This window comes from Rhinoraja longicauda, chromosome 36, assembly GCF_053455715.1.
Source record: "Rhinoraja longicauda isolate Sanriku21f chromosome 36, sRhiLon1.1, whole genome shotgun sequence".
Lineage (NCBI taxonomy): Eukaryota > Metazoa > Chordata > Chondrichthyes > Rajiformes > Arhynchobatidae > Rhinoraja > Rhinoraja longicauda.
Window position 1 is genome coordinate 18,971,983 of NC_135988.1, and position 27,243 is coordinate 18,999,225.

The 27,243-nt window shown below is 41.8% G+C and overlaps 2 protein-coding genes across 4 annotated transcripts in view; both read left to right on the forward strand.

Moving 5' to 3' along the window:
• LOC144610443 (transmembrane protein 150A-like) overlaps positions 1–9,428 on the forward strand; it is a 23,955-nt gene extending 14,527 nt beyond the window's left edge. For both annotated transcript variants that reach the window (XM_078429116.1, XM_078429117.1), the window contains one exon: positions 5,283–9,428. In XM_078429116.1, the coding sequence (XP_078285242.1) occupies positions 5,283–5,521 (239 nt within the window). In that variant the 3' untranslated portion in view covers positions 5,522–9,428. The remainder of the gene's footprint in view (positions 1–5,282) is intronic.
• Positions 1–25,064, forward strand: part of rnf181 (ring finger protein 181) — a 26,867-nt gene extending 1,803 nt beyond the window's left edge. Inside the window, exons 2-6 of one of the 2 annotated variants that reach the window (XM_078429118.1) lie at positions 16,932–17,330; positions 19,632–19,765; positions 20,243–20,358; positions 21,202–21,276; positions 24,232–25,064. In XM_078429118.1, the coding sequence (XP_078285244.1) occupies positions 17,104–17,330; positions 19,632–19,765; positions 20,243–20,358; positions 21,202–21,276; positions 24,232–24,291 (612 nt within the window). In that variant the 5' untranslated portion in view covers positions 16,932–17,103 and the 3' untranslated portion in view covers positions 24,292–25,064. Of the gene's footprint in view, positions 1–16,929; positions 17,331–19,631; positions 19,766–20,242; positions 20,359–21,201; positions 21,277–24,231 lie in introns of those variants that run through there. The other variant, XM_078429119.1, reaches the window with a different exon arrangement.
• Positions 25,065–27,243: the final 2,179 nt, after the last annotated feature.

A 27,243-nucleotide genomic window follows, 5' to 3' on the forward strand; every position in this document is an offset into this window, starting at 1 on the left:
TCCCATATCCTCAATAGTAACTGATTTCTTTTCTCCAGAGATGCTGCCTGTCCCACTGAGTTACTCCAGCATTTTGTGTTTATCTTCGGTGAAACTCAGCATCTGCAGTTCCTTCCTACAAGTCCCCCAATAGTTCCCCCAAGATAGACACAAAAAGCTGGAGTAATTCAGCAGGACAGGCAGCATCTCTGGAGAGAAGGAATGGGTGACGTTTTGAGTCAAGGCCCTTCAGACTGAAAGTCCGAAAGGTACACAAGAGATAGAGACGATGATGTAGAGAGATATAGAACAATGAATGCACAGAGGGGGAGCAGCGAGAGAGGATGTTGCAGAACTCTCGGAGAGAGGAAGAGAACTTCTTCAAAGTAGACATACCTTGAGGAGATTTCACAGTGGAGCAGACAAAATGTGTAGGAAGGAACTGCAGATGCCGGTTTAAGACAAAAAGCTGGAGTTACCTATTCTCCTGACATTCCTATCTGCACCCCAAATTCTTCCACTTACCTACAAACTAAGGACATGTTGCAGTGACTAATTAACAGAAGCATCAGTGGGAAACCCATGCGGTCAAAAGCAGAGACAGCAGCAGACATCAAGTCAAGTCAATTTTATTTGTATAGCACATTTAAAAACAACCCACGTTGACCAAAGTGCTGCACATCTGATTAGGAAGAAAAAAAATGAAACATAGTGGCAGGCAGCCAAACACAACGGCGCGGCCATCTTGAACAAAATGTTTAACTAAAGCAGAATGGTGTCCCGCGGCCGCACTTAAACCTGGGCGGCTAGAGTTGTGCAGGAGCAGCTCAACTAGCTGTGCCTCTGTTATTTCTATAATGCTATTTTTGAAGACATTATTTTTATTGTACACATTCTTGTAAAACTACCAGGGTTTTCCATTGAAAGACATCTCTAACTGAACTGTCAGTTCTAATCTGTATTCATTATTATTGCATGGTTTCATATTTTTTTGGACAATTGGATGAAAATTCAGTTTTTGATGATGGTGGTGTGTTGGTCTGCAGCCATTTTAGCCTGTACTATTGCAATTGGTATAATGCTGCAGTAGACAGTTATCACCATTTTCCGTAATCATGACATTTTCCTAAAGCTTACCAGCACCTAACAACAGATTTCTTAATGGATAAATATAACTCCTTGCTATCGTTTGGTGATCCTGTCCAGTGCTACCTACAGACAGAACCGTCACAGGGCTGCTTATTTGCAGGGAAGACATTTTGACATCTAGATAAAGCAGTTAATGCAGTTCTTTGCACAAGAAAATGACTGCAGTGTTGGAGCTGGGAACGGCAGGAGAACTCAAGCCTTATAAGGAAATGCAGAGAAGGTGGCTGATTACAGAATCTCTTTGTGCTTGCGACTTATTTACAGCCACACAGCCCGGTGTTTAGATAACCTTGGTTCAGACCCATTATATTAACAGAACAAAGGAAGTGTTTTCAAAATGAAGATTAAAATATTTTGTCATCTAGAAATGAAATGTTGGTATTGATATAGCTGATCATAAGAAATAATAAATTCTTGGTCAGAGGAGCAGATTGGTGGGCTTATAGTGGGAGCTAATGTTCAGGATGGACAATAACGTGTTGACACACAAACACAAGTCCCCTCATCCTCTCTAGGCTCTGGGGAAATGTTTGCTTTTTGTTCGGCTAGCATAGAGGACATTAATCAATTCTATTGTGTAACAGCGCTTATTAGTGTTTTAGCAACCAGAAATGAGAGGGAGAAGCACACCAATAAGCCACACTTATTGGCTTCCTAAGTGGTGCTCGTAAACCATATCCCCCACAGTGACAGTCTTATACTCAACGACGTATTTCACCCCATTGTTAGCAAGTTCAAGTTCTTTTTGCACAATACCCTAGTTCAGATGGCCAGAATTTAGGTAATCTTGATGCAATTTAGTCTGCTGTCTGAGATCCTGACCGCACCAGCTTGCATAGTATTGATTTAATTTCAGGCGACCTCAATCAAAATCGACAGTTTTCCGCACCTTTTGGCCAGGATTGATTAAATTTGTCAAACACTTCCAAGAATTATGTTTAATTCATACACGCAGGGATTATGTGATGGGAAGGAAGTGAGCATACTAGTTAATGCCTATTGAGACAACTTTCTCATTTGAGAATGTTCCACACTCCCCTGTGCCTCTATTCTAAACGTTGGGTTGTACATTGAGGTGATGTTAATGCATCTGACATAAAAGAGATATAAACAGTATAAAAACATTTATAAGGGCGGCACAGTGGTGCAGTGGGAGAGTTGCTGCCTTACAGTGCCAGAGATCCAGGTTCGATCCTGACTATGGGTACGGCCTGGACAGAGTTTGTACGTTCTCCCTGTGACCCGTGGGTTTTCACCAGGTGCTCCGGTTTCCTCTCACATTGCAAAGACGTGCGGATTTGTAAGCTAATTGGCATATTTTAATGAAAACTTTATCCATGTGGTGAAATTGAGAGTAGCTTTTTACCATATACATTACTTGTGTAGAAGCCTCTGCAAAATGAAGATTTGGGCAAGTGATGAGTGGTGTAGAGTTTGGCCGTTTATCGTGGACGTGTGCCTTTTATTCAGCAGGTTGCAGAAATGTATTGTCTCAACTCGTATTTCAGAATACCTGTCTCTTTGACCGTGTTTTTGCACATCAGATCACCGTGTTTTGGGCAGATATTGTCTGATGACACTCCTGTGAAGGGATTGGTAGATTAGCTGTATTTGTGGGTGCTATATTAATGTGAGTTGTTCTGGAGTTGTGCAGCACAGAAGCAGGCTCTTTGGCCCCTTCTTGCCTTACCGGCCATCAAGTCCCCATCGGTACTTAGCCTTTTAACTTGTTCTGTTAAGATCAAGCAGAGAAAAGTATGATCAGGGCACGTTTTCTCCTTATCATTGAATATAACCTGTAGGGTGTGATATTGATAAACCCTATTAGGCCCATATTACAGCACATTAGTAAAACTGAAAAGGGATGGGATAGAAGTTTATGATTTAATTTAGTTTAGAGATACAGTGCGGAAACAGGCCCTTCGGCCCATCGGGTCCGCGCCGACCAACGATCCCCGCATATTAACACTATCCTACACACATTAGGGACAATTTTTTACATGTACCAAGCCAATTAACCTACAAACCTGTACGTCTTTGGAATGTGGGAGGAAACCGAAGATCTCGGAGAAAACCCACGCAGGTCCTGGGGAGAACGTACAAACTGTACAGACAGCACCCGTGGTCGGGATCGAACCCGGGTCTCCGGCGCTGCATTCACTGTAAGGTAGCAACTCTACTGCTGCGCCACCGTGCCATAAATTGGCTAGGAATTAGTTGGAAGTGGGTGGATTTTCAGCAGTGGAGAGGTCAAGAGTGATAAGAAATACTTGAATTCCAAAGCCGCAAGAAACCTGTGTGCAAAGAGGAGGACTACAACGACGTTTTAGTTCAAAGGTTGGAGACGTGATGAACTGCTGTTGGTGTAGGTTTGAAGCTGCTACGTAGCTAGAGGCACAAATCATTTGCAGCCACCAATCTGCTTTAAGGCAGCCAATAATTTTCATTCACAAATCAGCCCACTGAGGCACAAGTAGTGCATTTGTTGCTATGGCAGCTGCATAATGTGGAGGCAGGCGGCTTCCTGTCGCCGGTTGGTAAATAACATTACCAGATCTGGCCGTCGTTTGAACCGCATCAAGAGAGGCCTCAATTTGTATTTCTGTATTGCCCCAACTAGAGGCTGCTTTATTTATGACTGCCATTTTTGTTTATAATGCTGTTTATCAAATCCTCACCCTTCCTTTATTAATAACAAGTGAGATCATGATAATCTCCCAAAGGATACATGTCATCTCCTAACAATCCCCTGGGGGGCTATGCAGTGAAGGGCAGCAGTCTGACCGAGATAACAAGGTTGCTTTCACAAAGGCCACTTTCCAATGTATGGTGGTGGAAATGTTGTCCTGGCTCCTAGTGTTACACAGGTACAACGATAGGGGTCACCTGTAGTACCATCAGTGGATTGACAGTAACGTCATTCAAGGGATGTCACATCAATTTCCTATGTTACTCCAAACAATCAAATTGAATCTCCACGTCCCGTGCTTAGGCTTTGCAAAACACCTACTATTCTTTCTTGTCTCAAAAGCAGTTTCTCAAATCTTGTCATTTAGGAGGCCATTTGGCCCCAAAATTCTGTCCGCTCTCAGAACAATCCAATCAATCCCATCCCTCTGTTAATTTCCTTGAAATTGCTCTTTTGTGTTTATTAATACTCTCCTGATTCTCTCCCCAATCAGAGTCATACAGTGCTGAAGCAGGCCCTTCGGCCCAACTCGTCCACACTGACCAATAAGCCCAATCTAAGCTAGTTCCATTTGCCTTCGTTTAGCCCATTTTCCTCTAAATCTTTCCTATCCAAGTGGAATGTTGTTATAGTATTTGTCACAACTACCTCCTCTGGCAGCTTATCTGAAGAAGGGTCTCGACCCGAAATGTCACCCATTCCCTCTCTCCTAGATGCTGCCTGACCTGCTGAGTTACTCCAGCATTTTATGATACCTTCGATTTGTACCAGCATCTGCAGTTATTTTCCTACATATCCTCTGGCAGCTTGTTTCATATACCCCTCGCCATTCCACAACCCAGCAGAAATATACCTGCAAATCTCCCCTGGTCACAGACCTCCAACCTGAGTATTGTCCTTCCACCATAACCCTCTCTATCAGTAAGACAGTATGGGGAGAAGGCAGGAACGGGGTACTGATTGAGAGTGATCAGCCATGATCGCATTGAATGGCGGTGCTGGCTCGAAGGGCTGAATGGCCTACTCCTGCACCTATTGTCTATTGTCTATTGAATCCATACGACCAAGACACCGTTAATCCCGTGCATTTTAATCTTCTGGATCAGTCTACCATGGGAGATTATATATATTTCAGTGATTGTCAAGTATGGTTTAATCACCAGAGAAACCCGGCTGGTTGCACACTACACTACAGACCAGTCTGAGATGTATATGGTTCTGCATTGTAATGGTTTGAGTTTGGCTATACAGTTCTACATTGTAGAATATACTAATATTTGCAGTCTGAAGGAACAGCCAATTGAGCCAGAGAGAACAGTTTCCAGTGGCTGTGCAAGAGGTTGCTGTTCCATGGAGTTGTGGGAGTTCAGAGGAAGGCATGAAGGCTTATCCGGGGTCTGAGACTAATTACTACTTGCTTCCAAATAATTTTCTTCCAAGCAATTTCCTTAACAGCTGCTTCCAGGCGGTATATTTTTTATTCACGAGAGTTCCCTGCTCCAACACGCTGCTGCTGTATGTGAGTGGATTTTTACTGTTGATGTCTTGGTTTTCTATGGGACCTTTTCCCTTGAGTTCGGCTCGATCACCAAAGAGACGGTTCTGGCCATTCTGAGTAGTGGACGCAGCAAGACCTCGAAATCCCTGGGCAGCAACGCTTCTGCACACCTGAATAATAACCCTGAGAGCATCGCTATGATTTAACTGCTCTGGTCCTGGGGGTTATTGTGATAGTGAAAGCCGGGGCACGCTGGAGGATTGGTTCTACTCTTGTCGTCGGTAATCGAGCTGAGACCATCCGACACTTTTTTTACAACAATTTTGTATTTTGGTGCAAGTCTGTGATTTGATTTAATACGAGGAGGTGGACAGTGGAACGGCCCCTTCAGATCGGTACTGTGCCACATTGGTGGGCATCTCATCATTCATCAAGTTAAACTAAACGGGTCACTCTCATTTCACAAAACAGTAGCCTTGGAATAATGCAGAGTGTGACGGAAGATTGGGACAAGATGAAGAGTAGCATCACCAGTCTCGTCACTTATTTTAATGGTGTTTATTCCATTCAAATAGAATAAGGATCCTGCTCCATTTCATGAGGAGATGGTGGATAAGCTACTGATTTGAAACTAGTCCCAAGTGAGGGGATGCCATGTGCCATTGTCGAGTTGACACACTTGTCACATCATGCTGATGGGTTTGAACTCATCACTTCTGAATTTAAGTCCAGATGCCTTTCTGCCTAAAGATTCTCAGTAAATAAGTGATCCTTAAATTTAAGATGAGTACTTTTGGATATACATTTTACAGATACACTCAGGCCATTTTATGTTTCTGTGTCTCAGTTTCTTTGTGATGTGACTTCTTTTAATTGCTCTTAACATGGAAAGCACATAGCGTGGTTCAAAGTCTGTGAGCCTGTGCAACATGGGATTGGCCTTTATCACTAATGTACCACGTGATTCGTTAAACAAAGTAACTGTGAATGGGGCTTTGTTAAACTTTAAACTTGTAACCAGGTTTTTGGATGTGAAATGGGTGGAGAAGTTGCCTCAGTCCAAGGTTGGTACTGATCACACCCACACACAATATAGGGCATTACACTCCATCCCTAAACAAAACACGTGGGCAGAGCCTGCGCCAGTCCTCTTCCCTGGCATAGGCTTGTGTATCCTCTATACGGTTTGACTATCACTCTTGAGGGACACGATGAAGCCAAAGTTTCGGGGAACATTCTGCTCCCTGCCATTCATCAAGGAATGGAACAATGCGGTTTGGAATATGGTCCTCTTTTGCTTCTCTGGGGTTACTTAATTTTGTAGAAAGGTGAAAGGGAGAGAAATTTGGCTTTTGGGCTTGGCATGAAACAAACAAGACAAACTGGCAGCTCGATAGTGAAGAGATTAACAATATAATACTTGGGTGGACAGTAAAAGTTGGACGTGGAGCGGATGTGGTTAATTTGCTCATGTCTTTGTGTTACTATTCCAAACAAATTATAACCGATGATGCAGAAAGGCTCTAAATCAGTCATCTGATTGGTGTTTATTCCATTCTCATAGAATAAGGATCCCGCTCTGTTTCACGAGGAGATGGTGAATGAGGTACTGATTTGAAACTAGTCCCAAGTGAGGGCATGCTGTAGAGTTGTCACCTCATGCTGATGGGGTTGAACTCATCACTTCTGGATTCAAGTCCAGATGCCTTTCTGCCTAAACAAATCTCAGTAAATAATTTAGCTGGCCTGAATCCTGTTGCTTATGAATAGTTCCACTGTACAAAATCACCCTCATGATGACACTAGTAGAACTTCACTAAAATCTGCTTGGAGCCGATGAAGTGGGAGTGTGGTTCAGGCTGCGTCAGAGATATCACCAAAGTGTTGGCAAAGGGCAGTGGGGAGAATACAAATCTCCAGACACAGCAGACCTTGAGGCGTAGATGTTGGAAAAATAAACACCCTGGTCACAGTCAAGGTATAAAGTCAGTCCGCATCCGAGCTGCAGCTCTAAAAGCAACAGATTAATTTTATTGGGCTTCTATCTATGTCAATGAAATATTTGTGTCTGTTTCTTTGTTCAGTCAGTTACACACTATTCTGCACACTGGGAGGGTTTTCTAGAAGTTTATTTACTGGGTTCACAGCAAAAAGAGAATCTCGAGAAGACAGATAATGAAATATTTTTAGCTGCTTAATGAAATGAGGCAGGAATTATTCAACCCTCTCACCAAAGGCGCGGTGTCACTATAGTGGCCGTTGTACCCCAGGGTCGACTAATATCAGCAAACTCCCTTCACCCTTTCAGTGGGTCTTCCGACTAAACTGTAAGGTAATTGACTGCTTGATGCTGTCTTGCTGTATATATAATAGAAGATGGATGTTTGTATGAAAAATACGAAACTCAGGGAAAAAATACATAATTGAATGGTACATGAATTGAGGAAGACACAAAGTGCTGGAGTAACTCAGTGGGTCAGGCAGCAGCTCTGGAGAACATTAGATAGGACGTGACCCACCCAGTTACTCCAGCGCTATGTGTCATCTTTTGTAAACCAGCATCTGCAATTCCTTGTATCTACTGGTATGTGGATTGAGTTTGCCAATTGAAGTTGGAACCTTGATCAGCCATTATATTATTTTGCTGACACAGCCAGGCATCTGCACTCATACACTTCCGTTATTGCTGAAATATCTATTTTGAAACTGTTTGCTTTGTTGGAGGTTTCATGTTTCTTTCAATTTTGTGGCCTCTAACGATTATGTTGCAACAGGAAGGTCAGAACCCAATGCTTTCCATGAATGTGGCTGTTATCTAACAAGGGAGTGCTTGAATTCATGCACAACAGAGTACCTCAACAAGGGTGAAATATCTGAAGTATTAATTATTTAATGAAATATGAACCTAATTCAGCTGTATGCCCTTTTGTAAATTAATTGTCTGTTGGAGCTAATTGTTCTTCCTCTCACTTTCCCTCCATTTGACAAACACTGGCTTGTTGCGATGTGTTTCACCCCAGGGATTCACTTCTCATGCAAGGCTGCATGACCCAAGGAAGCAGGTTTGCGGAGAGGTCTAGGGGACAATCCATACTCAGTTCAGTCACAAGCCCACTCCAAATCAGGAACCAGAGAAGTGGGGAAGTGCCTATAGAGGCCCACCCATCTAAGGGTAGTGGACTAGTGATCAAGAGGCCTGAGCTAATGATCTGGATTGCAACAACAAATCCTGCTGTGGTAGCTAGTGAGTCCTAATACTGTTTACCAGGTAAATAAATCAACTTCTACTTCTGGATTATTGTTACAAATCTATATGGTGATTGGTGACCATCAAGGAGAGATATCTGTTGTACATAAGTAGTCTGGTCTTTATGGAATTCGATATCCATAACATTGTGAGTGGTTTTTGTTTAATTGCCCTATGAAATGGCCCTGCAATCTTCTCAGTTCAAGAGCAATTATGGATGGACAAACTTTGTCCTTGTTAGTAATGTCTGAATTCCATGAATTTAAAAAAAATCACCAGCTAACAACTGAAAACAGAACTGGCATATTCAGTCTGGTTTCATTTATTTACAGGGATGTTGGGGGCAAAGGTTGTAGTGGACTAATAGGTCTTACGAAGTATATTTTAAATAATGAATATGAAATTCAAATTTGTTCGAGTAGCTGCAAGTTTCATTTAGCTGCTGGACAGCGACAGAAAATAAAGGAGTGAAGTTACTGATTAGAAATACAAATTTAATCAGTTACTGGATGAATTTGCTTTAAACAGCTACCTGGCCATTTTTTGTTCAGAATTATTAAGTAAAATTGATTGAACATAAACATGACAAGTGAAATGCTCTGACTGCTACAAAGCCTTCTGTGTACCAGTCATCACCAACCTTCAATATGCAGACAGGGCTGAGAATTATGTGTACCTTGGCTTTTTATGTTTTCTAATTTATTATAAACGGGGAAATATGTCCCCTGTCAGATTTTTAACGAATATTTTTATGTCTGTGTGTCATTGTGCTTAAAGAAGATTTGTATTTGTATTGCGATTTGCAAAAGCAACATTCAGCACTACCGGTAATATTCTTGCAAAGAGCCACAAATTTAAACTATGTATCAGGAAGTTTTAATTTTTTTTAAATAAATGTATTTTCAAATGTTGTAGTTCTTTTCTTTGTTTCCCAGCCTTTGGCACACCAGATCTCACGACACCTGCAGGCAAGGTATGGCATATCCAGGCTGGTGGGGAGGGGAGCTGGGTAAGATAGACAATCAGGGATGAACGCAGATCTTTGGCCAACTATAGGTAGACACAAAATGGTGGATTAATTCAGCGGGACAGGCGGCATCTCTGGAGAGAAGGAATGGGTGACGTTTCAGGTCAAAGCCCTTCTTCAGACCCGAAACATCACCCATTCCTCCTCTCCAGAGATGCTGCCTGTCCCCCAGAGTTACTATAGCATTTTGTGTCCACCTTCGATTTAAACCAGCATCTACTTTCATTTCACTGCACATCGTGTATGTGACAAATAAACTTGACTTGACTTGACTACAGTTCTTTCCTACCTATATATTGGTTATATTGTGCTTAAATATGTTTAGTTCTTGCTGTTAGAAATACATTCTTGTATCGAAATAATAACTCAATTTACCATCAGAAGCCATTTCAGTCTGACAATCCTTTCTGATGCAGGGCAGTTTCTCTAAGGTGAATCCTGTGCTTTGACTTCCCATGGGGAGCTGGAGGCCAGGGTGTTAAAAGCTTCAATGTTCAAGGCTTCAGCTCCCACCAAACACCATGCTCTGCAAATATAATCAATGTTTGTAATTGACTGCAAGATCAACCGTTCACAGAGCATGTTGGACTCGTGTAAGCCCTCCCCCTCAGGTGGAAAATTACTGACAAAATCAAATGGACTGCATTATGAAGAGTGTAGGAAGGAACTGCAGGTGCTGGTTTAAACCGAAGATAGACACAAAATACTGGAGTAACTCAGTGGAACAGGCAGCATCTCTGGAGAAATGAAATGAGTGACGTTTCCCGTTCCTTCTCTCCAGAAATGCTACCTGTCCCACTGAGTTACTCCAGCATTTTGTGTCTATCTTTGCATTATGAAGCGATTTATTTTGCAGAATTACATTTTCTTCTCTTTCCTGACTATTTTGCTGGAAAGAAATGACAATCAAGTATTTATGTGTTACCATTAAGCAATCTAATTTTTTTTTAAATAAACATTTTTAGATATTTAAATGTCTTTATCTACTTTGTTTTATTTTGAAAGCAATGATTTGTATAATAAATCTTAAGGGTCCCAACCCAAAATCTCACCGATTCCTTTTCTCCAGAGATGGTGCCTGACCCGCTGAGTTACTCCAGCCTTTTGTGTCTATGTTTGGTATAAATCAGCATCTGTAGTTCCTTTCTATTAGATTTATATAAGCAAATATGATTAAGCATTGTATGATTATTCAAGACTGAATTTTTAATAAAGTTGTTAATTTCAAATATGAAATATCAAGCAAGTTCTGACAACCCACATTACAGAGGTACATGTAACAGAATGAAGCATGAAAATATATGATTTAATTTTTAAAAAGGTGCCTTCGGGTGCTTCCAAAGTCATAGAGCTATACAGCATGGAAATGGGCACTTCAGGCCACCTCCTCCATGCCAAACAAGTTGCTTAACTGAGCTAATCCCACTTGCTTGCACCTGACGCATATTACAACAAATATTTCTTATTCATGTACCTGTCCAAGTGTTTGTTATATGTTATTATTGTACCCACTATCTCTGGCAGCTTGTTCCAAGTACGCATCCCGCTCTGTGGAAAAAGTTGCCCCTTGTGTCCCATTTAAATCTTTCCCCTCTCACCTTAAATCTATTCCCTCTAGTTTTAGACTCTCCTACCCTATAGAAAAGACCGTGGCTATTCACCTCATTTTATAAACGTTTATAAGGGCAGCCCTCAGCCTCCTTATGCTCCAGGGAAATAAAGTCCTATCCTATCTGGCCTCTCCTGGTAACTCAAACTCTTCAGTCATGGTAACATCCTAGTATCTCTTCCCCGTATAGCAGGGTGACCAGAACCATACACAATACTCCCAATGTGGCCTCGCCAATGCGTGGTACAGCTGCATCATGTTGCTGCAACTCCTACAGTGAAGCAGAGCAGGTAAGGAAATAATGCAAAAAATTAGATAAAGTTCTGATGTGATGATGTCCAAGGAAATAAGAAAGCAGTCAATTTATATGTGGAGTTGGGAAATGTAATTGTAAAGAAAAAGCAATGACACTTTAGATAGAATGAAAATTGTTTTTGCCACCTTTTCGGATTCTGTTAGACAAGAATCTTGTTGCTGGAAATAATGTTTGTTTTATGTAAAAAAAACTTTTAAATTACAATATTTTCTATTTAATAACAACATTACATGTTTGTTCCATATGTATCATGATTTCACATGCTAGTGATGTTGAGTCTCAGGCCTGCAATTCCAAGCACTGCAAATAATCTTTGGAGAAAATGGTCTCCATGTGTCGGCACCCACAGGGAATCTGCACTGTACACATCTGAGCAATGTCCGTTTACAAGTACTACACTTTTGAGTTTTGACCGTAAGAGTATAATTAAGCCATTCAGCTCATTGAGTCTACTCTGCTATGTATAGGTCTATTTTTCCCCCTCAACTCAATTCTTCTGCCTTCTTGCAATAACCTTTGATTCCCTTACTTCTTATCGAGTCCACATCACAAGATTAGAAATTGTTCAACCAGAGCTGAACCCACTTCTTGGCATCTGCATACAATGGCGTCTAGTGCTTCTTGTGTGTGGTGGTGGAAAGATTGGTGGAAACACAGCTGCAATGTGAACGCTCTTTCCTTGAACCCATTCCCTTACTAACAAAGAACCTATGAATCTTTGCTTTGCCTCCACAGCCATCCACAGTGACAATGAATTCCACAGGTTCGCCATCCTCTGGCTAAAGAAATTCCTCGTCTATATTATAGACAATAGGTGCAGGAATAGGCCATTCAGCCCGTCGAGCCAGCACCGCCATTCAATGCGATCATGGCTGATCACTCTCAATCAGTACCCCGTTCCTGCCTTCTCCCCATACCCCCTCACTCCGCTATCCTTAAGAGCTCTATCCAGCTCTCTCTTGAAAGCATCCAACGAACTGGCCTCCACTGCCTTCTGAGGCAGAGAATTCCACACCTTCACCACTCTCTGACTGAAAAAGTTCTTCCTCATCTCCGTTCTAAATAGCCTACCCCTTATTCTTAAACTGTGGCCCCTTCTTCTGGACTCCCCCAACATTGGGAACATGTTTCCTGCCTCTAATGTGTCCAATCCCCTAATTATCTTATATGTTTCAATAAGATCCCCCCTCATCCTTCTAAATTCCAGTGTATACAAGCCCAATCGCTCCAGCCTTTCAACATACGACAGTCCCGCCATTCCGGGAATTAACCTAGTGAACCTACGCTGCATGCCCTCCATAGCAAGAATATCCTTCCTCAAATTTGGAGACCAAAACTGCACACAGTACTCCAGGTGCGGTCTCACCAGGGCCCGGTACAACTGTAGAAGGACCTCTTTGCTCCTATACTCAACTCCTCTTGTTATGAAGGCCAACATTCCATTGGCTTTCTTCACTGCCTGCTGTACCTGCATGCTTCCTTTCATTGACTGATGCACTAGGACACCCAGATCTCGTTGAACTCCCCCTCCTCCTAACTTGACACCATTCAGATAATAATCTGCCTTTCTATTACATCCAAAGTGAATAACCTCACACTTATCTACATTAAACTGCATCTGCCATGTATCCGCCCACTCACACAACCTGTTCTAAGGGTACGCCCTTTTATTCAGAGGCTGCTCTCTGGTCCTAGATTCTCCCATTACTGGAAACATTCCACATCCATTCTCTATCTATTCATTCCATTATTCGGTAGGTTTCGACGGGATTCAACTCCCCCCCCCCCAACTCGTCCTTCTAAACTCCAGCGAACACAGGCCCAGAGCCGTCAAACACTTCTCAAACATAATTTAAGTTTTAAATAGAGGTAAATTTTGACAGGAGGTAATCTTGGGGGTTTGTACATTTCCAGATAATGTAAAGGCAAAGAATGAAAGAAATGGTTGAAAAATATTTTGAGTGACAAATTAAAGTGGGAAGAGAGATGGAAAGTGAAATTGTTATCTCTTTTTGTAACCACAGTTAGTGAAACACATCGCTTTATATCAACCAAACACAAAATATTGTGCAATGGGCTCTTGCAAACAGTTGTTCAAATAGTTTCAAAGGAAATAGCAAAACATAAATGTAACTCGCCATGGGAGATGTGATTATGTGTATAAATGTATTTGTTGATTATAAATATCACTGCTGAGTGCACCATTCTGTGAGGCACCCAAGCATGTGAAACTGAAATGTTCGACCCAAATACCTTCTGCCTTGAGCAAACCACCTACAATACCTCTACGATTCTTTAGACTCATTTGAACGAAAAATGATCGGTTAGATTGCGACCGAGTGACTAGAGCATGTACCATCACTTAGCTGAGAACAGAAATGGGTCATTTGTGCAAGACCAATGGAACAGTTAACTTATACTAGATCAAAGATAGACACAAAATGCTGGAGTAACTCAGCGGGACAGGCAGCATCTCTGGAGAGGAGAAATGGGTGATGTTTCGGGTTGAGACACTTGATCAGTCTGAAGAAGGGTCTCGACCCGAAGCGTCATCCATTCCTCTCCAGAGATGCTGCCTGTCCCGCTGAGGTACTCCAGCATTTTGTGTCTACCTTCGATTTAAACCAGCATCTGCAGTTCTTTCCTACACATTATATCGGATCAATCTCCATTTGGTTGAGGTAGTACAAAGCAGGATGCTCGGAGTTATTTGCTGTAGAGAGGTGAAAATATGGGAGTGGACGTGGTAGCTAACACTTCACATTTTTCAGCTGTAGATGGTTCTGTAAACATTTGACGAATATTTGATTTGAGAACAAAGCTACAGACAATAAAGATGACACATAAGGGACTTAAATCCTCAGGGAAATTATTCCCTTGTAATTTAATAGTCTCCGATGCGCCATCTCACCTTGAACACTATACAATGACAGCACAGTGGCGCAGCGGTAGAGTTGCTGCCTTACTGCACCAGGGACTCGGGTTTGATCCTGACTACGGATGCTGTCTGTATGGAGTTTGTACATTCTCTCTGACCTGCATGGGTTTTCATCGGGATCTCCGGTTTCTTCCCACACTCCAAACACGTACAGGTTTGTAGGTTAATTGGCTTGGTATAAATGTAAATTGTCCCTAGTGTGTGTAGGAGACAGTGTTGGCATAGGGGGATTGTTGATCAGTACAGACTCAGTGGGCTGAAGGGCCTGTTCCATGCTATATCTCTAAAGTAAACTAAGCAATGCCAGTGTTTTCTTCTCCTTTTTCTCTTACAACGCATACAGTTTGGCTCAATAGGAGGCTATTTTGGTCTAGGTCAAAAAATTGTGTTTGAGACCTAAACTGAATTACATAATCTAGGTTAGTGCTCAAAAGGAGCAGCAAGTTGGTGTGTGTGTGTGTTTTGGGGAAAGCGTTTCGGTGACAATACAATGCCATAATCACCCATTCCTTCTCTCCAGAGATGCTGCCTGTTCTGCTGAGTTACTCCAGCTTTTTGTGTCAATCTTCGCCATTGAATTAAATGTTGTGAGCTCTTAACTGATGTGATCAGCAAAGTGCAATGGCGCCGCCTGATGCAATAACCGAACCACTGCATAAAATGACATCCTCTGCCCTGCACTGCCTCACTCATGTAACAGATGGTTTAACACTGACATTTTTCCATGTGATCTTAAAGAACAGGATCGTATAAGAGAAATAAGATCTGATATTATTGCAGAAAATGCTGGGGAGGTCTTTGCATTGCCACAGCAGGTCCATGAATCACAGAGGGCTCACATTTTCTTGCTGCCAAATGACTCGACTGTAATGCAAACAGTAAATGTTTAGCCTAAAGACTAACGTACACTCAATTATGCTGATAACTCAATAATTACTGCCTTCCAACTGGAAAATGCTCTATTTATTCACACTCTCTGTTTTTTGTACATTAACCCTTTTAAATAACCCATCAAAAAGCTTTTCACTGTACCTTGGTACAAGAGACAATAAACTAAACTTAACTGAATACATCACATCCATTTATCACTGATCCCTCTTTATCCTTATAACCTCCAAAAACTCTTAATAGATTTGTCTTAATAGATTTCCCTTTCATAAATCCATGAGGACTCTACCTAATCCTATTATTATTTTGTAAATGGCCTTTTTCCCATTTTCCTAATATTTCTGGAATCTGTGGAAATTTGGAGATTTCAACCAGTGTACCCGATAGCCAACTTGGTCTGCAGAATATTAGATCATTGGCATTCGGGTTAATTCATTTTGGGTTTCTTAATGCTTATTTCTTTCAGATTCTCATTCACAATGAAATCTGTTGCTCTCCACTATTTTCAGGATGTTTGTGTGTCTATTTAAAGATCGGCACCAAATAATTTATCTCTCCTTTCCCAAATAATTTATCCGACCTTAATCAATAGAGGCTCAATATTAACCTTAGCTAATTATTGTGAATATCACAGTCTGGTTATATGCTTCTCATTTCTTGATTACTCTCATATTCTATTTATCTTTAGAAATTTCTCAATGTTCCTTTGGTGAATTCTGAAATAACTTCATTTCTCAAACTAAATGCTCTTTCTCGAAGCACCTGAAGTCTTTGATGTCATATTATTTTTAACTTGTTCGTCATGTTGGACTGCATTTCCCATGCTAACTATGTTTTAATTCTTTACATGTTTGCCATTGCTTATTTTACACCATATCTTTTCAAGTGATTTCCCAATCTGCTATAGTGCTTCATATAGTATCATACAACATGGAAACATGCTATTTGGTGCTAGTCGTTCAAGATGCCCCATCTAGGCTAGTCTAAATTGCCCACTGCTGGCCCATATCACTCTAAACTATTACTGTCTGTGTACCAGCATCACCACACCACCTTGCCCAGTCATTTAATTCCTGCTGTCGGGAAAAAGGTACAGGAGCCTGAAAACTGACGACCAGGTTAGAAAGTTTCTTCCCTACAGTCATTAAACACTAAAACCTCAAATAAGACGGCAGGGGAAGAGAAAAGACATTCTGGCCTTCCATCACAGTGAGGAGGGGACTGGAGGAGACTCACTGTGATGGATGTTTCTTTTTGGGGGGTTTTGTGTTGGTTGGGGTTGTGTAATTTGCTTATTTTATTGCTCTTATTGTTGGACTGTGGGTGACGAAATTTCGTCCAAAAAACTTGTTTTTTGGATGACAAATAAAGATATCTTGAATCTTGAACTACATAGACTTGGGGCACATTGGTTTTGTCTTTTTGCACTATTTTTGGTTGTTTTTATCGTGTAGATGATACGATAAACTTTATTCACCCCGGAGGGAAATTGGTCTACCATCAGTCACAACAAACAAAGTACACAAACATTTGAAATTAAAAGTGAAAAAGAAAACTGGACTTATTTTCCCATGTATTATATTGTTTGCAGAGTACTATGTTTGCACATCCTGTTGTGCTGCAGCAAGAATGTCATTGTTCTATCTGGGACATATGACAATAAAACACTCTTGACCCTTGATGAGTGAACCAGGGAGTTGGGAGTCTGAAGAAGGGATTCGTCACCCATTCCTTCTTCTCCAGAGATGCTGAGTTACTAAAGCATGTTGTGTAAAGCAGCCTCTCCAGAGTTGAGGCTGGGCCCGCCTTTGCTTTGTGCTGGAGGAGGAGGAGGAGGAGGAGCTGTTGTCCACGACGGGCCTAGCCGGCTCTCGGTGATCCTGAAGCCTGGGAGCGCCGGTGAAATGGCTTCGTATTTTGAGGAGCACGACTGCGATCCGACCAACGCCGAGGAGCAGTACCGGCAGAACGCCTTGTTGGAGCTGGCCAGGTAGCTAGCTTTAAACTTTACTACAGCGTGGCGGGGTGGAAGTACTTCAGCAGCCAGGCCCCGGGAGGGAAGCAGGCCCCGGGAGGGAAGCAAGGCCCCGGGAGGGAAGCAAGGCCCCGGGAGGGAAGCAAGGCCCCGGGAGGGAAGCAAGGCCCCGGGAGGGAAGCAAGGCCCCGGGAGGGAAGCAAGGCCCCGGGAGGGAAGCAAGGCCCCGGGAGGGAAGCAAGGCCCCGGGAGGGAAGCAAGGCCCCGGGAACATACACAAGGCCCACTGCTCGGGTCCCACAGTATAGTAGCTGCCCTTCCTCAGAGCTGAGGAATTAAAAACATTCTTTATATCCCTCTTCACGGTAACAGCGTAGAATGAGTGAACAGCCCCCAAAACAATAACATGAAATTGAATAGGGAAATGTATTGGGGAGGTTAATGTGCCTGGGCATTGATTAAATGTCCTCAGGGTGAAGACACTGCATGCTCTGCTTCTGGCCTTTCACAATTCTATGTGGGCTCTGTAGAGGTTTCCACAGGTAACTGAGAGAGGGTAGAGAAAGCTGGGTTAGCAGGAGGTGAAATGCTCGAACTTGTTATAATGGAAATGGTAGCAGGGCTCTTTGAGTGTTCCTTTTATCCAGCGATGCTGCCTGTCACAGTCACAGAGTGATACAGTGTGGAAACAGGCCTTTCGGCCCAACTTGCCCACACCGGCCAACATGTCCCAACTACACTAGTCCCACCTGCCTGCGTTTGGTCCATATCCCTCTAAACTTGTCCTATCCATGTACTTATCTAACTGTCTCTTAAACATTGGGATTGCCCCTGCCTGAACTATCTCCTCTGGCAGCTTGTTCCATACACCCACCACCCTTTGTGTGAAAAAGCTACCCCTCAGATTCCGATTAAATCTTTTCACCTTAACCTTGAACGTATGTCCTCTGGTCATCGATTCCCCTATTCTGGGCAAGTGATTCCGTGCATCTACCCAATCTATTCCTCTCATGATTTTATACACCTCTATAAGATCACCCCTTATCCTCCTAAGCTCAAAAGAATAGAGACCTAGCCTGTTCAACTTCTCCCTATAGCTCAGACCCTCTCGTCCTGGCAACATCCTCATGAATCTTCTCTGAACCCTTTCAAGCTTGACAAATCTTTCCTATAACATGGTGCTCAGAACTGAACACAATATTCTAAATGCGGTCTCACCAACATCTAATATAACTGCAACATGAGCTGATGCATCTTCACTATCTGTCCTGCTGAGTTACTCCAGCATTTTGTGTCTATCTTTGAGAGCAGTGTTAGGATATGGATTATATGCAGGCAGCTAAGAGATTGGTCTTGATTTTATGTTTAGTGCAGGCATTGTGCAGGCATTTTATGTTTAGTGAAGGACCTGTTCTTGTGCTGTTCTATGCAAGGCATCTGGGCTTGTCAGTCTATAGTTATAATTTGTCCACTACCACTCCTCTGTTGATTGTAATACCGTTTCCAGTTTGCATCTATGTTTGGGGTGAAGAAGGGTCTCGACCCAAAACATCATCCATTCCTTCCCTCCAGAGATGTTGCCTGTCCTGAGTTACTCCAGCATTTTGTGTCTACCTTCTATGTTTGGGATGTTACTTTCCACAAGAAATTCTCCACAGCTAATAAAAGTGGGCACTTTCTGAAATATTATCTCCCTATTTCACCTACAGTCACAAGTAAGGATCAAAATACTGCAAAGAAAAATAAAATCACACAACATCCAAGGAGGATGGTCTTTGACTACTGAATTTGTAATCTTTTTTCCTCAATTTGTATGCTGGTATTTAATTATTTTCCCTTTTTGCTCGATTGCCTCACAGATAAACATGCAACTTCAACTCCTGCCTGTTCAATCCGACTAAACATTTTACCAGTTTTCTGTCTCCTTTTTATTCAGTTGCATTTGAAGATTTCCCTTTCTTTAACAAAAGGTTCTCCTCAAAATATGACGCTTTTTTCTTCACCCACCCACACAATCAGTCTGAAAAAGGGTCACACCCCTAAACGTTGCCTATCCATGCCCTCCAGAGAAGTTGCTAAGCTACTCAGCACTTTGTCTTTTTTATACTCGTAGGCCATATATAGTCCTCTAATATTTATCCCAGGAAATTGTCATTTGTTAAAACGCACATTATAAAATAAAGATATTTGTGGACCAGTACCAGATATTTGATATTTTACTAAACAAACACAATAATTCTGTGCATTAGTTAGTTGATTTTTGATTTGTTTCAGAATTGGACTAGCAAAATAACATCCTTTGTTTGTTGGTTAAAGGTCTCTTTTGGCCGGGATGGATCTGGACCTTGGGCAGGTAGATTTTTCTGACTGGGAACACAGATTGCCACCTGCTGCTAAAAAGGAGATCGTAAAAAATCTGCCAACTCTTCCTGTGACACCAGAGCAGGCAGGTACGACTTTCAGTTCCAGCACTGTGTTGGTTGGGATTAGCAGAGTTCATAGTTCAATCTTGTTAAATAATTAACACAAATGCCAGGGTGTGCCTGTTATTATGAATACTGTATTTTTGAACTCTGCAGATGAGGAAGTTCTTGATTTGATTCCAGATATTGTAAAGCAGGTGCTTTGTGGTAGCACTAGAAAAAGTACATGCGAGATTCTGCAGAGTACTTTCACCACAACAAAATGGTTCACTGCAGCCTTCTCCAGAGCAATGCGTAAATGCAATAAATGGCTCATAGGGAATAAATGAAGAAAAAAAAATCTGATTAATAATCGGGGGCTAAAGAAGTGTATAGTTTTTTTAAATTTCTTCAGTGATGCTGTCTGACCTGTTCAATAATTCCTGCTTATATTTAGATGAGATATGTAATTAGAGTGTCTTACTAAATGATTCTGTGCTGAAAGGATTATGTCCCTTTATTCAGATAGAGGCCTCAAGTGCCCAGTTTGCTTGTTAGAATTTGAGGAAGAAGAGGCTGTGAAGAAAATGCCTTGTGAACATTTCTTCCATTCTGCTTGCATTGTGCCCTGGTTAGGAAAGGTAAGTGTGTTGCCCACCCTCTCTCTCCTCCTTCACAATCAGAGATTTTGCATTTAATTGTACAATTGATTCCACTAACATTTTCCAAGCCGACAGTCTCTTATTCTAGTGACTAGCAAATCAGTAACTTAAGCATCCTCTGTTCTTGGAGACCTCCAGATTTGGAAGGGTTCTATTCTTAACCTTTTCATTTATCTACCAGTTACCCATTCACATTTTTCTACCGACATCATCAGTTTACATAAGTTTGGATGACATTGTCCTGCCACACTCTGATCAAACTTGCTTGTCATGCAGAGCATAACATCAATGTTGAGTGCATTCTTGAGTAAAGTTTCTGATCCATTGCAAAAGATTTTCCATTTCAAACTTCAGAATGTTATTCAACCATATCTATATCTAGGCTGGATGACCCACTGAGTTACTCCATCACTTTGTGTCCTTTTGTGTTAACCAGCATCTGCAGTTCATTGTGACTTAACTTCGTGACTATGTCTTACCTTTTTCATATCATTACTTAATTTTTTTTTGTTGAAAGTGGGTTAATGAATTTGGGTAAAGGTGTCAGGATGGAGTCAGGATGCAAATGCTAATAGATTGGTTTATTTCAAAGGCCCAATTTCCTTTCTCTTTATTTCTAACCTTTTAATCCTTGTTTTGTTTCTTGGCATTATCTATCTCACACTTTTAGGTGGCACATTGACTTCCTGAGTTCCTCCCTTACCTGTTTGGTTGACTTTGTGCATTTGATGGGCAAGGAGTGTTTCTCTGCACAACACATTGTTGCATCAATTTGCCTTAGCAGTTCCCGAACTAAATTTAAATTTGTTTTATTTCTTGCAGACTAATTCATGCCCTTTATGCCGACTCGAATTGCCCACAGACAATGAAGAATACGAGGAGTACAAGCAAGAGAAGGTAAGATGAGAAAAATGCTGCACTTATTGAAGATGTGGAAAAAAATAAACTGTAGGAAATACCACAGATCGGATGGTCTCTGCAGACAGTGATGATTTTTCTAGTCAATTAACTTTCATAAGAAATGCAAAGTTAGAATTCTTATGCAGATGGAGAATTGGAGGCAAAATTAAGAGACAGAAACAACAAAAGACCCGTGATAGAGCGGAATTCATATGAGGATGAACGATGACAGGGATTAACGGCACAATGTAAAATGGGGCGGTAATGGAACAAATAATTAAACAAGATGGGTTTAAAAGAGTTTTATGGGGGGGGGGGGAAGCAGAATAACAACTGAAAAATTGGAGACTGATTATAATTTGAAATAGTTGTAAAGGCAAGCAGCGGTAAGCTTTTCACAAAAACAAAGAATCGAGGGAAGTTGGCAAAGTAATCAACGTTTGATCTTCCCATTGCAGTAGGAATAGTACAATACCTTGACGATTTTACACTAAATTTAAAGAATTACTCTTTCATCTTGGAGTGTATTAGCGTCATGAATTGTGAGAAGGGAGGACGTGTAAAAGGCCTGGTGTTCCATCTCCTAGATAGACACAAAATGCTGGGGTAAATCAGCGGAACAGGCAGCATCTTTGGTAGAAGGAATGCTGAGTTACTCCAGCATTTTGTGTAAACCAGCATCTGCAGTTCCTTCCCACATGTACCATCTCCTACACTGCATTAACATTGCTGTGGAAAGACTGGAGGCACTTGGGTAAAGACAAATGCTGGCCTTTTGTAATGGGCTCACATGAAGTAGGTGTTGGGTCCAAAGTAGTAGGTTTTGCGGATAGCACATTTTGCAGATAGTAGGCCAGTGATGGAGGGAATGAATGTGAACGAGGGTATTGCATTTTATAGCTTAGTTCATTGCATGCATGATTACTGATATGTAAAGTGATTTCACTGTGGTACTACATTTGCCCTTTGAGATGTAAGTTATAGATGAGTTGATTAAATGTGGAATGATTAGTTGACAATCCCACACATTCACCTCTCGGAACTGAGGATATGATGTGCTTTGTGAATGTATCTGTCCATTGCTTTGAGTAGATTAGGCAATTGGATAGCCTGCCATTTTGTTGTCTAAACGTGGGCACAATGACCTCTATTTTTACACTGGATGTGTGGAGTTGCATAGCGGTCCCGTGGGAAACCACTGGGGGAGTGGGAAGAAAATTAAAAATACCTGCTTGTTCGCCTGTTGCTCTAATGTGCAAGTATGTGCTGAATCCGCTAACATGGAGTTGAATGTTGTGCTATCATTGAGGTATATGACACAATTTACTTATTTACCTCTATCGTCACGTAGAAGCATTGCTTCTTGCTCTACAAATGCTGCCTGACATTGTGAGTAATTTATAGTTATTTGTATTTCAGATAATCGGTATCTAAAGTATTTTGCTTTATTTGGTTCTTTTTATATTATTGGCCCTATCATAGGATGTTGCTAATGTTTTAGCCTGTCTGAGTAAGTAACATTTTTAGTGCGTTTATGTATTTGCATTTCAAATTCACTGAGGAATGAAGTTGACACGTGGCACATTCTATTTATCAACAGGGAAGATTTTGTTCAGCTCTAAAATGTGATAACTAATGTGCAGTCACAATGCCGCTTATTGCTAGGCACAGTGAGGGTCTTGCTGGCACGAAGGGAGGAGCAGCATAGTTCCTGAGTATATCCAGCAGGTTAATGGCTCATTGTTTGGGTGTTGGCAAGTCTGCATCTTGTAGTGGACACAAGTGGATCTTCTCTGCAACACACCATGTCAGCAGGTGCTACCACATCTGCATGCTGCTAATATTTTAATGGAAGTGTTGGGTAGCATTAGACACAAGGGATGACTCTTTACAGATTTGGATCAGCAGCAGACTGAACTGTAAGAAGATCCTCATTCTGTTTACATTAAGTTAATTTAACAACCTTGAGACTACTAATTCCTTGACCTATCTAACTTGGTGAATAAATCATCAGTCCTGGCTACAGATGCACCTTGCAAACCTTTTTCCCCATAGTTGATCAACTTGTGTGTCTTTAAGCCAACAAAACCCTCCTAGTTTGAAATTATATCTGTTTAGTTTATTGAATTTGTGTTTACTTGTTTGTCCAATGGAATCAATACTGTAAATATGGATCAACTCCTTTTGTTAATCCTACCTGCTCCATATTCCTAATCCACAGTTATTCCTATCTGCGGAATTATCTGCCTCAGAAGGCAGTGGAGGCCAATTCTCTGGATGTATTCAAGAGAGAGTTAGATTTAGCTCTTAGGGCTAATGGAATCAAGGGATATGGGGAGAAAGCAGGAACGGAGTACTGATTTTGGTTGATCAGCCATAATCATATTGAATGGCGGTGCTGGCTCGAAGGGCCAAATGGCCTCCTCCTACACCTATTTTCTATGTTAAGTCTCGTGGAAACTGATGCAAGATGCTATCTGAGGCGTATCTTTTCGAGGTAGAAGCAAGGCAGAAAAATTAAACATCATCAAAGAGAAAATCATTCTAGTTGAGGAGCACCAATTCCTTCTCTCCAGAGATGCTGCCTGTCCCGCTGAGATACTCCAGCTGTCTGTGTTTATCTACTGCAAAGTGAAAGATACCTCAGACAACTTACAGGAGAATGACCTGCATGTAAACTCATTCTGACTTGCCCATCAGACAGCACGTGAGATAAATAGGACTGGAAGCAAAGGCTGGTGGATGTCAGGGATCGCAGACAGACCACTCAAGGCAGCTAGGAAAACGGACTCCATCATCGAAGGAGCCAGAGAGGCTGTGGGTCCAGGCATCTACGGGGGGATTCAAAGCAGCTGGAGCAAATGTTCATAAGTATTGTTGACAAATTGGAGCACTGCTAACAATGCAGAGTGGTGACCGTTCTCAACGATGTTTTTTTCATTCTACCTCCAGGAGAGAAGAAAACAAAAGGAGCAGCGCTTGGAATATTTGCACGGCGCCATGTACACGTGACCACCAGCAGGGGGCCTCTCTGGAGACATTCCCATCGTTGCTCTACACTTGCCTGCCTTCCAGTGTAGGTGTCCATCCCGGCACTTTGACCACATCCCGGCCCCTTGACCACATACCAATAGGCACTGCTCTAGTTTCCCCCCTCTTTAAAACAAATGTTGGACAAGAATCAAGGATAGCTATGTGCAGCATGCTTTAGAAAGTCATAGAACCTGACATTTATCTCCTTTTGTTTGTGCAGGAAAATAACTCTGTTTATTGTGACTGGTTGGTCTGGTGGTGCCATTGTTTGTAAACTTATTCCTTTTCAAATTATTTTTTAAAAAGTTTTTAAGGAGCATCATGCTATGACATTCCTCATGAGAAGAAAGGCATGCATATATAAAAGGTCTAAACTATTGAAGCTGTAGATTTGTTTGCAGACGGAACCGGCTTCAGTCGTTTCTTCTCTTGCCCAGACATACCTTTTCCCTCCTCCCTGTTTCTCTTCTTGCATGGTCAAGGCTATGGTACTCAATGGGATGCCACTTCCATTGAGGTCATGTCCTTGTGCACAATGTCCCACTACGCTGACAGAACACCTTTACCCCCAAGTCAAAGCCACCTACTAATCTATTTTCCAAACCTTTTCAGATCTGTTTAAATAGGGTTTTTTTTAATCTAAATTAATTGTAAAAGTTAAAAGAACACAAGTGCACGTATGCTTAAAGCAATTAAAACATTAAAAGTAATTTATTTGAATCAAATAAATAACTTTGCTTTGTTTCTAGCAATTCTTCTGTTTATGTCTCAAGAGTTGAAGAGATATTTGCAATGTGCTGTTGGACCTGAGGTGTCTGCCAACAGCTCCCTGGTACTCCACAGCTGGTGCTTTGAGTGAGATGCTGTGGGTCAACCCTTGCTCAGGAAGAGCCCAGCTATGGGCAGATCATGACAGAAGATATCTGTTCAATGAAATGCTGATTATTTGATGCACTTTTCCTCTTCCTCTTTTCTAGGAACTGATTCATCCTGGGTTGTGTTTCTGCTAGTAGATACACACAAAATGCTGGAGTAACTCAGGCAGCATCTCTGGATAGAAGGAATGAGATAGAAGGAATCCAGAGATGATCCCTGTCCTGCTAAGTTATTCCAGCATTTTGTGTCTATCCTTGGGGTAAACCAGCATCTATCTGCAGTATCTTCCTCTTCAGGTTTCTGCTAGTCCCTTGTGTACATTTGAGAGAAAATGTGTAGTGTGCAATTATCAGTGGTTTAATTGACATAACATTAGCTGGCATTTATGTGAGGTTATTAATGTGTTATTAATATCCATCTGCCATTCACCTCTCCCAATATAATCATCCTTACTATTCAGATTCCAGCACTGGCAGCCTTTGTGTTCTTGCTTAGTTTAGTTTAGAGGTACAGCGTGGAAGCAGGCCCTTCGACCCATCGAATCCGCACCGACCAGCGATCCCCCGCACATTAACGCTATCCTTCACGCACTAGGGACAATTTACATTAATACCAAGCCAATTAATCTACAAACCTGTATGTGTGGGAGGAAAATGGAAGATCTCGGAGAAAACCCACGCAGGTCAGGGGGAGAACGTACAAACTCCGTACAGACAGCACCCGTAGACCTGATCGAATCCGGGTCTTCGGCGCTGCAAGGCTGCAACTCTAACGTTGTGCCACAGTGCCGTCTCCACTCACTGTTCCATCTGCCTCCCTCTTATTAGTAATCTCACTCTCTTTACTTCACTCCTCTCATCCCCACACCAGGATTCATACGCTGCTCACCCTTCACCTCTCCTTGGTCCACAAATCATCTCTCCCTTTTTGATCTTGCCCCTCCCCTCCTCTCACCTCTTTATGTGAGTTAACTCCCATCTTCAGTCTTGGTCCTGATGCAGGATTTTAACGCAACAGTTCCTTAGACAGACACAAAATGCTGGAGTAACTCAGCGGGTCAGGCAGCATCTCTGGAGAGAAGCAATAGATGATGTTTCTTCTTCAAACCTGATTCAGTTTGTTGAAATGTTGGAAGAAGGGTTCTGACCCAAAATGTTGCCTATTCTCTTTCTCCAGAGATGCTGCCTGACCCGCTGAGTTACTCCAGCATTTTGTGTTGGCCTTCATCTGCAGTTCCTTCCGACACAAGCAACCATTCTTTTCCGCCCACAACTGCTTGATCTGCGGAGTTCCTCCAGCACATTGCAGATGCTAGAATCTGGACCAACAAGCCTTCTCTTGTGTCTCCATGTAACGACACCCTTTGATGTGACTCAGAGTAACTAGACAGTTTCTGCTTTGTTATAATTATAAAGCCCTTCTCAATGGAAATTAGCTGTTCATTTAGACGGATGGATATTATGTAGGCAGAAAAATAGCTTTGATTGTTTCAAGGAGGCGTAGCTTTCCCTGAATATTATCTAAACAATATTAGTAAAGTGAACCATACTGAGGAAATAAGATTAGAATCTATGTATAGAAACAGACGCCAACAAGGCTGTGGTCCTTAGATGAAAGGAAGACCTTGTTTAAATCATTTATCTAAATTGTGCCAGCATTACTATCCGTCACCATTCAATTGTTTGCTTCAAAGGTCATCATTTATAGCATTCCAAATGTAATCTCTATGAAGAACAACCTCAGCTATAATTCCTCGTACAATTTCTGCAATCTCTTTCACAGTCATTTTATTTTCTTGGCTTCCATTGTCCAAAGTTTACAATGTTGGTTCTTTCTCTGATTTCTCATTGCACTCCTTTCTATGATGAAGACAGACACAAAATGCTGGAGTAACCTAGCGGGATCAGGCAGCATCTCTGGATAGAAGGAATGGGTGAAGTTTCGGGTCGAGACCCTTCTTCAGACTGAATCATGATGAAGTCTGGGCTAGGAGTAGGGGAAAAATGTAAACCTTCATAACAATGGGAGAAATCCATCGGATTGCTGCTGCTGGAA